This window comes from Cherax quadricarinatus, chromosome 75 (assembly GCF_038502225.1).
Source record: "Cherax quadricarinatus isolate ZL_2023a chromosome 75, ASM3850222v1, whole genome shotgun sequence".
NCBI lineage: Eukaryota > Metazoa > Arthropoda > Malacostraca > Decapoda > Parastacidae > Cherax > Cherax quadricarinatus.
Genome location: NC_091366.1, coordinates 8855201 through 8867667, shown reverse-complemented (window position 1 = coordinate 8867667; position 12467 = coordinate 8855201). Strand labels below are relative to the sequence as shown.

At 37.8% G+C, this 12467-nt stretch overlaps 1 protein-coding gene across 1 annotated transcript in view; it reads left to right on the top strand.

The window, feature by feature from the left end:
- Positions 1 to 1174: 1174 nt before the first annotated feature.
- mIF2 (mitochondrial translation initiation factor 2) overlaps positions 1175 to 12467 on the top strand; it is a 60940-nt gene continuing 49647 nt past the window's right edge. Inside the window, exons 1-5 of the mRNA XM_070100840.1 lie at positions 1175 to 1538; positions 4197 to 4398; positions 8412 to 8520; positions 10337 to 10517; positions 11177 to 11337. Of these exons, the coding sequence (XP_069956941.1) occupies positions 1531 to 1538; positions 4197 to 4398; positions 8412 to 8520; positions 10337 to 10517; positions 11177 to 11337 (661 nt within the window). The 5' untranslated portion in view covers positions 1175 to 1530. The remainder of the gene's footprint in view (positions 1539 to 4196; positions 4399 to 8411; positions 8521 to 10336; positions 10518 to 11176; positions 11338 to 12467) is intronic.

Sequence of the window (12467 nt, the reverse complement as noted above, 5' to 3'; positions counted from 1 at the left end):
CAATGATTCACCGTGGCCTGGTGGCTAAAGCTCCCGCTTCACACACGGAGGGCCCGGGTTCGATTCCCGGCGGGTGGAAACATTCCGACACGTTTCCTTACACCTGTTGTCCTGTTCACCTAGCAGCAAATAGGTACCTGGGTGTTAGTCGACTGGTGTGGGTCGCATCCTGGGGGACAAGATTAAGGACCCCAATGGAAATAAGTTAGACAGTCCTCGGTGACGCACTGACTTTCTTAGGTTATCCTGGGTGGCTAACCCTCCGGGGTTAAAAATCCGAACGAAATCTTATCTTATCGACTGACTGTTTATGGGTTATCCTAGGTAATTTACAGAAATGTTACTATGTATGATAATTATACTCAACTATATTTGTGTAACTGTACTTATGTGTAACTGTATCTAAATAAACTTAATAGTACTACAGTTACTGCTATTACTTCTACTAGCAGCTGCTGCTGCTTTGCAGTCTTTAATCTCATCATTCCTACTCTGTGTGGAAAGGTTCGATCCTACAAATAGTCAGGAAATCCTGACCCACACTTGCGTATTTCTGTGGGTCTCAGGACACGTTGAAGACATGAACGCTTCCCCGCAACATGTTGCTTCAAATTTGGACCAGTATGTAAATAAATGGTTCAGAGAGCCGATAGGTTGATGAATTAAGACACTTGTGCAACACTGGTATATGTATGTGGAAACGTTTCGCTGACCAGTGGCTTCCTCAGTCCAATACAGAGAAGAATGAACATTAAAATGGTATAAAATACCGACAGATTGTTAGGTAAGACACATATGCAACAGTTAGGTATCTTTATTTCGAAACGTTTCGAAATAAAGATACCTAACTGTTGCATATGTGTCTTACCTAACAGAGAAGAATGGTTGATGACAGTAGTTTTGATGTAATCAGTCCCTCAGCTTGGAGTCGGCTCCAGGCTGAGGGACTGATTACCTCAAACAACATTTGATCTTCAATCATCCTTCTCTGCATTGGACTGAGAAAGCCATTAGTTAGTGAAACATTTCCACAATAAAGATACCCAAGTGTCTAATTTATTAGACCAGTCTACTTCCCCGGACACTAGAGGCAGGGTTCGCTACGGCGTACGCTGACACTTGCCCTATAAACCCCCAACAAGAAAACTTAAATCCAGATTTTAGTACCGGCGTTAGTGGAACACTGGCATGTTTTCTCAGGGAGTATGACGCCTGGTTTTGCCAATGTTTCGGCCTGGGGGCCAACCTGATCTGAGTTGGGAATTAAATGTTCTCGTTTTTTTCTTTCCGGAGTTAATTTTGTTTCCTTTCTCATTTCCACCCAGATTTGAGCAATGTCTTTTTTTCCGGACTCCGTGAAGTAGGGCTCAATAAAGCGTCAGTTTTGGTGGCCCTGAATGACAACAACAACAACAAGGAAGAAAATTACTATTGTCATACATATAAATTACCAACACAAACAAGTTTTCAGCTCACTACAAGAATTTAATAATAATTTTAATCGCTACAGAAGAAGAAGATCTCGTCGTTATGCTTAGGTAAAAGCACATTTAAATAATTATACTGTATATTAAAGGACCCCAGTGGAAATAAGTCACTGACTTTTTTGGGTTATCCTGGTTTCTCTACACATTTGCTGCTATGTATGATAATCTATGTAACTGTATTTGTGTATCCCCTCAAGGGAGGTTCCTTGATGCTGGTGAGGGGCTCTTGATCTAGGGAATTGGATCTGTGCTCCGGTTACCATCCCCCCCACATGTGCTGTATAATCCTACGGGTTTAGCGCTCCCCCATAATTATAATAATAATGTATTTGTGTATACCTGAAGAAAATTACTTATTGAGGGCACCATGATGCCGGCTCTTATGATATGAAGATTTTGTTTGTATTATTAACCTGGAGGGTTAGTATAATAAGATAAACCAAGGTTATAACCGACATCTACTCTGTAGAAATCTGTCATTATTTTACAATGCAATACACTTTTCAACACATAAAATATACATACTTCATGGGACCCCAATGGAAATAAGTCACTTTGTCTGACTTTTCTGGGTTATCCTAGGTAATCTACACATATGCTTCTATGTATGATAATTTATGTAACTTTATTTATGTGTAACTGTACCTGAATAAACTTATTTATTTATAAGTATTTTTGGGCCAAATTTTTAGTCGGGGAGATATTAACAAAAATAGGTTTGGTTATGTTATGTTAGGTTATATTAGATTGTTGTATTTAATTAAGGTTAGGTTAAGTTATGTTGCATTTAGTTAAAGTTAGGTTATGTTAGGTTAAGATAAATAAGATTTTGTTTGGATTTTTAATCCCAGAGGGTTAGCCACCCAGCATAACCCAAGAAAGTCAGTGTGTCATTGAGGACTATCTAACCTATTTCCATTGTGGTCCTTCAATCTTGACCCCCAGGATGTGACCCACACCAGTCGACTAATGCCCAGGTACCTACTTGCTAGGTGAATGGGACAACAGGTGTAAGGTAACACACCCAGTGTTTCCACCCATGCCAAGGGTCGAACCACAGACACTCAATGTGTGAAGTCAGAGCAAGGTTAGGTTAGGTTTGGTTAGGTTATATTTAGTTAAGGTTAAGTTAGGTTATGTTATGTTAGGTTTGGTAAAGTTAGGTAATGTTTGGTTAGCAGGAGTGATCCAGTTTCTTGAATGAAGAACCCTTCACTTTTACACTGTGAGCAAGGATGTACTACTGTACTATCCTATCTAAAGTTAAGCATTTTGCACTGGCAGGATTGCTGATCTTTATTGTTTGTCTCGTGAGCACATAAAATAGTAAGTAAACAAACTTAATTTCTTTCTGCAATATAGAAAATGTAGTTTTACATGTAATAAAACATTTTTTAAGCACAAAAAAGCCACTAGCATTTAGAGCATTTTGGGCAGGTAAATCTTACTGTAATCTTGAACAAGTAAGATGACAGGTAAATCTTACAAGCTAATTAAATTCACTATACACACTTTTTAATAGTTCTTAATCCTGTAATATTTCCTTTTCAAATTAAGAGGCCTGATCTGAGACTGAGCCCTGAGGAAGATAATCCTTAGAAACACTTAACAGATAAAAAATAGTGTATCTAAAACATACAGGCAGGCCCCGCTTATACAGCAGGTTAGGTTCTGGGCTACTGCTGTAAAGTGAATCATAGCCTTATTTTCACTTTCAAAGGCATACAAAAGCCTGATTGGTTTAGAAAGACACGTAAGCAAACACTATAACACATTAATTAGAAAACGTTTCGGTCCTGGGACCTTGAAGTGATCAAGGTCCCAGGACCGAAACGTTTTCTAATTAATATGTTATAGTGTTTGCTTACGTGTCTTTCTAAACCAACTTGTCGGTATTTATTACCAAGGTTTATTCCAAAAGCCTGATAACATGTTTACAATATTATATACATATTAAGTGAGCAATGTAGCTAGGCCTAAAAAATCCATGTACAGTTCACACATTGCTTGCCTTGAAATATTTTCATCCTTAGCTTATAGTGAGAGGTGAATATATTTATTGTAGTAAGTTTGAATAAATGAAGAATGGGTTTAATTGAAAACCGTTGTATTAGCGAAATACTGTAAAGTGAAGTGTTGTAAAGTGAGACCCCCTCCTATATACACTTGTAGCTGCCATGTTGAGTGTGGCACTGGCCCTGTGCGGTGAGATCCTTCAAGTGAAAAGTGCTGTGATTCTGGATCCACTAAATTAAGGTTACCCTACTATTCCTTGAAGTAAATCAATTTTTATTTAGGTCTGATATACAAGATTAAATTTTAACAATTGTTTCATATAGTAATTTAATGTGTTCACCATATTATTTTAAAAGTGAAGGAAAGCTTCAAAAACAATAATAATATTAATTTTTAATTTTTTGGGTATACAGTGGACCCCCGCTTTACGATCAGCTCCCAATGCGACCAATTATGTAAGTGTATTTATGTAAGTGCGTTTGTACGTGTATGTTTGGGGGTCTGAAATGGACTAATCTAATTCACAATATTCCTTATGGGAACAAATTCGTTCAGTACTGGCACCTGAACATACTTCTGGAATGAAATAATATCGTAAACCGGGGGTCCACTGTATTCTGATATAAAAAAATGTGTAAGTATGATGGAAGATGTTAATCTGTTAACATGTTCGCCTATATTTTTTACTTACAGAGGTTGGGTTTTACAGAGATGGCTTCAGAAGAGCAGTATTCAACACATATCATCGGTGGGATTTTCCAGAGTGTCACAGTTGATGCCTCGAGGTGTTTCTCAGGGTAGTGTGGTGCCTTGCCAGCTGTGTGGATACACCCAACCATCATTTTTACATGTTGCATCAGTCCTGTATAAGAAGCGAAAAGGAAAAGATGAAAAAGTATTTCATTTGGCAATTATTTTAATTTGTTTTCATGTTAATAGCCCTGAAGGGAGGTTCCTTGATACTGGTGAGGGGTTCTTAATCCAAGGAATTGGCCCTGTCTTCCCCTTCCTTGGATCAAACCTGATTGCCTCCTACTGTATGACCCACAAGGGTTTAGTGCTTTACCCTAAATATAATAAGTTCAACTAAGTAATTGGTGATTTATGGTATATTCTGGTTTAGCACTTTCCTGTAAAGATAGAGTAAGAATAATAACAATAATCATGAAACTACTTAAAAATGTTGAGTAGAATGTTTGATGATTAACAATGGTATTTGTATTTGTCAAGCTGCAGAGTGAAGTTAAATACTGTATGCATAAATTGATTGACTTACTGTATAAAGGGTAAGGTGTTAAGAGTTGACTGTTAAACTTAGGGTGATCATCTACTGAGTGTTGATGAGAATAAGGAGAGATTATGTACAAGTACAGAATGTGCTGAGCACTTGCATTTAGTTTTGTTTTCGTATAAGCATATCTTTATATGGAAGTTTTTTTAATCATACTTCAGCTTGTTTCAAAGCCCACCTATAAATATGGCACAGCACTCCCCAAAATGCAAACCCTGTATGTATAGTCATGCACAGTACCTCCCAAGCATAGTGATGGATGAAGGTGGATTTACTGAGCTGAAGGTCATCTTTCTGACAAGTATTCTCGTAATGCCTCCACTAAGCAGAGGCTGGAGCTTCCTAGTAGTTGCTGAATTATATTATTAACCAGAAGGCAATGTGTGTTTTAGGTCTTTCCGCTTGGAAGCATATGAATCCTTAGGTCTTCAGTACAACATGTAAGGTATAGTGGAAAGAAAGCCTGTCTTTTGAGACATACCTTTTCTTGTCCATCTGAGAAGTAAATGTAAGATTGAACTTTATAAAATAAAAAAACACTTAAAATTGACAAGGGAGAAAAAGGTGAGTGGTGCACTGAGGAGTCTGTGCGACAAAGAACCTTGTCCATGGAAGCAAAGAGGGGAATGTATGAGAGTATAGTTATACCAACGCTCTTATATGGGTGTGAAGCATGAGTGGTGAATGTTGCAACAAGGAGAAGGCTGGAAGCAGTGGAGATGTCATGTCTGAGGGCAATGTGTGGTGTGAATATAATGCAGAGAATTCATAGTTTGGAAATTAGGAGGAGGTGCAGGATTTTTTTTATTAACACATTGGCTTTCTTCTTCCAAGGCAGGGTGGCCCAAAAAAGAAAAGCTTTCATCATCATCATTCACTCCATCACTGTCTTGCCAGAGGTATGCTTACACTACAGTTATGAAACTGCAACATTAACACCCCTCCTTTAGAGAGCAGACACTCTACTTCCCATCTCCAGGACTCAAGTGTAGGCAGTAGGTTGGTAGACAGCAACCACCCAGGGAGATACTACCGTCCTGCCAAGCGAATGCAAAACAGAAACCCGTAATTGTTTTACACGATGGTAGGATTGCTGGTGTCTTTTTTCTGTCTCATAAACATGCTGGATAACAGGTATATCCTGCTACTTCTACTTACACTTAGGTCACACTACACAGGCATGCACATACATATACATACATGTATATACATACACACATCTAGGGTTTTCTTCTTTTTCTTAATAGTGAAGTGGAAAAGAATCTTTCCTCTGTAAGCCATGCATGTCGTATGGGGTGACTAAAATGCCGGGAGCAATGGGCTAGTAACCCCTTCTGTAGAAAATACTAAAGAGAAAAAGGTGCGGGATTACCAAAACTATTATCCAGAGGGCTGAGGAGGGGTTGTTGAGATGGTTCAAACATGTAGAAAGGATGGAACAAAAAGAATGACTTTGAGAGTGTATAAATCTGTAGTGGAGGGAAGACGGGGTAGAGGTCGGCCTAAGAAAGGTTGGAGGGAGGGGGTAAAGGAGGTTTTGTGTGCGAGGGGCTTGGACTTCCTGCAAGCATGCATAAGCGTGTTAGATAGGAGCGAATGGAGACAAATGGTTTTTAGGACTTGACGTGTTGTTGGAGTGTGAGCAGGGTAATATTTATGAAGGGATTCAGGGAAACCGGCAGGCCAGACTTGAGTCCTGGAGACGGGAAATACAGTGCCTGCACTCTGAAGGAGGGGTGTTAATGTTGCAGTTTTATATCTGTAGTGTAAGCACGCCTCTGGCAAGACAGTGATGGATTATGTGATGGTGAAAGTTTCTTTTTCAGGCCACCCTATCTTGGTAGGAAATGGCCAATGTGTTAATAAAAAAAACAATAATAATTTTGGAACTATCACATTTTGACAAGGATGTTTCAGAAATAATACTTGAATATCATTCTGTATTAAAGCAGACTGTAGGAAAATATTCATTAATGGAAACACCACCAATAAGCACATCAATGACTGTGTTGAGATGAGAGTCAGACCCACCACCTTCAATGCACTGATCATCTTCTGGAGATCTGTGAACATAAAATGGTGAGGCCGCCATCAGTGTGTTGCTGAGCTAGATAAATATACACAAACCCTGTGTTTGAAGACTAGTGATGAGTGGCTGACAGATGCACTTGAAGATCCCCAGTGCCATCTTGAGACTGAAGGACAATAACTGGTAGTTTAGCGCATGTGAAGAATATGTGAAATTCCTGGTGTATTGTAATATTATCAGAAGCTATGTACAGGTTCATAGAGGTAGCCAAATTAGGATGAATGGGAGATAATGAACCCTAGAAATTGATTCTATTTTGAAGGTCTTCATGGACATACGTAGGCTCAAATCTTTTAGATCCAGGACAGGCTGGGACCTCCCATTTTGTTACATGATGAAAATCACTCTTATGAATAAGACTGAGAATTTTGGGAGTGAAATGTGAAACTGAAGCTGCTTAACAATGAAGTAGAAAAAGAGGCAGAATTGACAAAGGAGGTTGTTAATTTTTTAAGAATAACATATCTGCTAATAGTTCCACAAATCATTATCCTAGCTAACCAGTTTCAGGCAAGATCTTTTAGATGTTATGTGGATGGTAGCTCTGAAAAGATCAAAGAATAGGATCGGAGCACTTTGGATGAGAAGTTCCTTAAGGAGGGAGAATTGAAAGAGGAACACTTGGGTGTAGGATAGTATTGTACATGACCTGAACCACTATGATAATAGAGCACATGAAAGAAAGGCATCCATATTTTCAGTCATCATTTCATGGATTGTACATAACTACTGGAAAGCCAGGACAACATTGTTGCATGCTTAAAGCAAGTAATTTTACTTCATTGTCAAAAAACTGGTAGAGATACTGACCTTGCTACTACTTGCAAATGTGGCATTTACCAAAGCTATATTGCACCTCAAAAAGCTAAATGATAGGAAATACCTCAGTATCCTTGTCAACATAAGTTAGTTAATATCTTTATTATGCACCCCATACCCATCCTGTGTGCAGTTGTCAAAAGATTACAGAGGCACATAATGGATTCAAGAAAAAAAAAAAAGAGGTGGTACTGGCTATATAGATCTACATGTCACTGATAAGGACAGCAGTGATAGACATAGCACATTGCTAGTACATCAGTCATACATGTGTTGTTAGACATTATTATTATAATCAAAACCAAGCACTAAACCCACAAGGGTCATACAGCACTGCAGGGCAGGATGTACGTGCTTGAGGGTGGATAGGATAACAGAGGTAGGTCTGTGAGGAGTGCTAAAGGAAGTACCATCAAAGTTTGTGTAATAAATCTATTGCTGTCAAAGCTGTATAGTCCTTGTGGCTTAGCGCTTCTTTTTGATTATAATAATAATAATATTGCTGTCAAAAAGTCAAAGACATGTGTTAGACAGGGAGTACTAAGCTTTATATCATATAGGACATAAAATATCTTAAAGTTTCTAGAGATTTTAACCATGAGTATTTTAGTATCTGAAATTTTAATTGTAAACATTTACAATTTAAGGCAAGTGATGCAGTGTAGAAGTACTGTTATATTGTACACATATGCTTTATGGCCTGTTTCAGAAAGCTGTGATGGTGAATCCAAAGGGCATCAAGGAGAAAAGTCATGTTGTCAATATCTGGAAGAACATGACTGTCCAGGAGCTGGCTGATGCAATTAAGAGAGATTTAGGTTGGTCTTGATGCTTCAGTTTCCTAGTTTCATGTTGATTGACACTCCAAGCATCCTTCTCACACCAAGGAAACTTTTCTGACAGTCAACTGATTTCTGTTCATTTCAACACCAATTTGCTTCTTCCTCCCTCCTTCCATTTGAATTGAACAAATCTGGTAGCAAAAGTTTTGAGTGCAGGGAGAGATACCATGGGTAGAGAGCAGGAAACTTCAGTTTGTTTTACTAGATCAGCAGTATAGATTGAGAGACAAGATAGTACAGTATGTATCTTATAAAGAATATAGTATAATACCTTAAGTGCATGGCCAGATATCTTGGCACTGCTGTTTGTAAGATTTCTCCGGATAGATTTTATACACAGATTCAGACTAATTATGGTGTAACTTACATTTGAGATTCATCAGTGCCATCATAAGTGTTTATTCATACAGCCAAAAGATTATCCCAGGTGCTGTATGACCCCTATAGGTTTAGCATTTCCCCATGAATGTAGCCTAATGCACAACCCACACATAGGAGAAAGAAATTTACAACAATGTTTCAGCCCAACTTGAACCGTTAACAAGTTACACAGGAAAGTGAATTTAATGAGTGATTATTAACAGTTTCTTCCTGCATGGCATATCTAAACTTCATGAGTGGGAAGGTCATGTCGTTAAGCAAAACATTACTCCATTTGATCACACGACCTTGTGGAAGTAAAGAAATTTTGGTGAGACTGATTGGGAAAGAGTGATTACTTATTTGTAGCTATGTAAACAATGCTAACCCAATAGTGTCTAGTAATTGTAGCACTTATTGCTTCTTTTTATTAATCATTCCAATATTCTACCAATCTCTTTATGAAGAACACTAGATCACTTTAACACATCTTTCTTATCATATACTGTAATAATGACCTCTTTTTCTCCCTGTTGATGGTATTATTAAACTTTCCTTTTATATTCTTTCATCTCCTTCGATAATCTTGTAGTGATTATGATGACTCTTATTCTTCTATCAGCTATTGTTTAAAGCCTTCTGCCTATCTTCATAACTCAGTTATATTGGTTCTGGTAGCCATTTTCTAACTGAATTTTTTTTTTATCTTATTGCTATATTATTTAAGTTTGGACACCATACCACTGTTGCATATTCCAGATTTGGTCAGACATAATGAACAACTTTTTTAGCATTTGTCTTTCTTTTAAACTCTCCTGAAAGTCATGGTTATGTCTTTCTTCAAGTAAACTTCTCATACATACACTTCTGTTGTTTATACAAAAATGTATTTTTTTTTTCATCTGTAAGGCAAAAACTAAATTTTTCTCTTTAGCCTTTCATTTCACTCTGACTCTTTGCTTCCCTTCTCATCTTGAACTATTCATTTGCCCTCTTGTCCATGAAATGATAGATTTATTCTCAGGTTCTTGAGAAGAAACATTTGGCACATTTATCTATGTCTCTGCCCATGATATAGTGTCTGTATCATCTTGCACATCTTCAGGGTCCTAAGAGGAAACATGTGAAGAGTCATGTCTATGATGTGTTTATATGTACATGACATATTGTTTTTGAGTTGACACTTTTCAAGGAAAAACTACAGTGCCAAGTGTATAAAAGAATATGCATTCACTAGTGTACTCTAAATACATTTAAGCAAAAATAAAACTCGGTGTATTAGCTTGGCAACCACACTAATGCTGCCTGGTAAACAAAGTCAGCTAAATAAAGTAAGGTTGATAACTAAAGAGCGGTACATATATAAAAAATAATTTTTGTATATGTAAATATTGTCAATTTCCTGCATAACACTGTTATTTTTGTTTTACAGATACATTATTTGAAATCTTTATTTATGTGGAGGATAGTGAGGAGTATGACAGGCCCGATGCAGCAATAGACAACCTGAAGGTGATACAGAATGCTGTTAAAAGAGCTGGTCTGCGATTCAGGCTTGCTAGCCCACCAGACAAGATAGAAATGACAAAGGAGAGTAAAGATGCTTTTAGAAGGTATGAATTCAGCTGCCAAGGATTTCTGAACTTGCTTTTGTATGTCCATTAACACCTATATATTAATTATAATACAAGTATTAATTCAGAGTATTGGCAGGAAGCTTACATATGTCTTTTGTATAAGGAAAAAGATGATGAAAGATAGTTCAGTCTAAGGATGACAGAGAACTAAGTATTTTTTGAGAATATTATATCAGGCAGAATTGTTATCAAAAGAGTAATTGGAAGACAAAGTGATGGAAGAAGAATGTGTAGGCCAAGTCAGGGCCGGTGCCACGCATTAGGCAAACTACGCAGTCGCCTAGGGCGCCATCATCTGAAAGCCACAAATTCAAGACAAATGTAGATAAACTTACCTGATCAGTTCCTCGACATGCTGGTCTTGGCCAACACAAGGATAAGCAGTGTAGCTTTAACTTATGTCCCTAGCACTGATATGTAGTTTACCAGTGTGCTTGTCTCTGCTGCCACAAACAAAACAAGACAAAAACAAAAAATTTTTTCCCAAAGAAATAAAAATGGATTGTTACAGATGTGGGCAGAGAATGAACTAATGAAGGCTTCATAGGTATAGTTTACATAAATTTCATTACATGTGCAAAATACAATACCTTGTTGGTAACATCTCAAATTTGATTCATTTACATTTATTGCAGACCTCCACCTGATGAAAGTGAACTTGTTCGTCGACCTCCTGTTGTAACTATAATGGGACATGTCGATCATGGCAAGACTACTTTGCTGGATGCTCTGAGACATTCTGCCATTGTTGACACAGAGTTTGGAGGAATAACACAACATATTGGAGCATTTTCTGGTAAGCTAGGAAACAATGTACAGTAGTATATTTTCTCTTTGGTAGTACAGTATTTAAATAAAATCATTGCATTTTTTTTTTTGACACACTGGCTATCTTCCACCAAGATACGGTGACCTGAAAAAAGAAGAAACACTTTCACCATTATTCACTGTATCACTGTCTTGCCAGAAGTGTGCCAATACTACAGTTCAGATGCCCCTCCAAACTGCAACTATCCAGACCCCACTTTTTGCATCCGACCCATATTTTAATCTGCATAATCCTTGAATTTATACATTTATATTCCTCTTTTCCTGCCATAACTGATCCTTCAACATTATTACTACTCCTTCCTTAGCTCTGATTCTCTCTGATACCTCTGACCTAATTCCATTTATTTCTCCCCGCTGACTCTCTCTTCCCTACACCCTTCAACTTTGTTTTGCATAGTGCCAGGACATCCAGCTTCTTTTCATTCATAACATTGACAATCATCTCTTTTTTATCATCTGCACTACATCCATTCACATTCAAGCATCCCAACTTTATAAAAAAAAATCTTATATTAAGTAATTTATACAGAAGGGGTTGTATGTGCACTTTAGTTCATAATGACTTCTGGTAACATATTAAGTAGTCATGTGATCCCTAGTGTCACTACAGTTTAGTGCTATGAAACACTTTTATTGTCTTAAACCTCCTTCCATATCTTTCAGTGGTAGATTACTTGTTTTTCTGATATTATTATTATAATCAAAAAGAAGTGCTAAACCTACAAGGGCCATACAGTGCAGCAGGGCAGGGAAGGGTGCAGGGGTATTGGGTAGCAACAGGGAGAGGGATTATTATAAGGTCATGCAGTGCAGAAGGGCAGGAGGAAGTGCAGGGGTAGAGGGTAGTGAGAGGGAAAGGTAGAAAGGGCTGTGGCGAGTGCTAGAGGCATCATGTTTTTCTGATAGACGAATTGCAAAAGCACTATTTTAACCCCTTGACTGTCACAACCCCCCAATCCTGAGGTGTCTCTTTGTGAGGGAAAAGTTCAATAGATAGGAGTAGCGAGGGAGTATATAGTAACAATAGTTTCATTGCCGGCTACTTGTTAAGGTAGGGTAAGTCAAGCTCCTGCTATTCCCGCCTTTTTTCCCCCT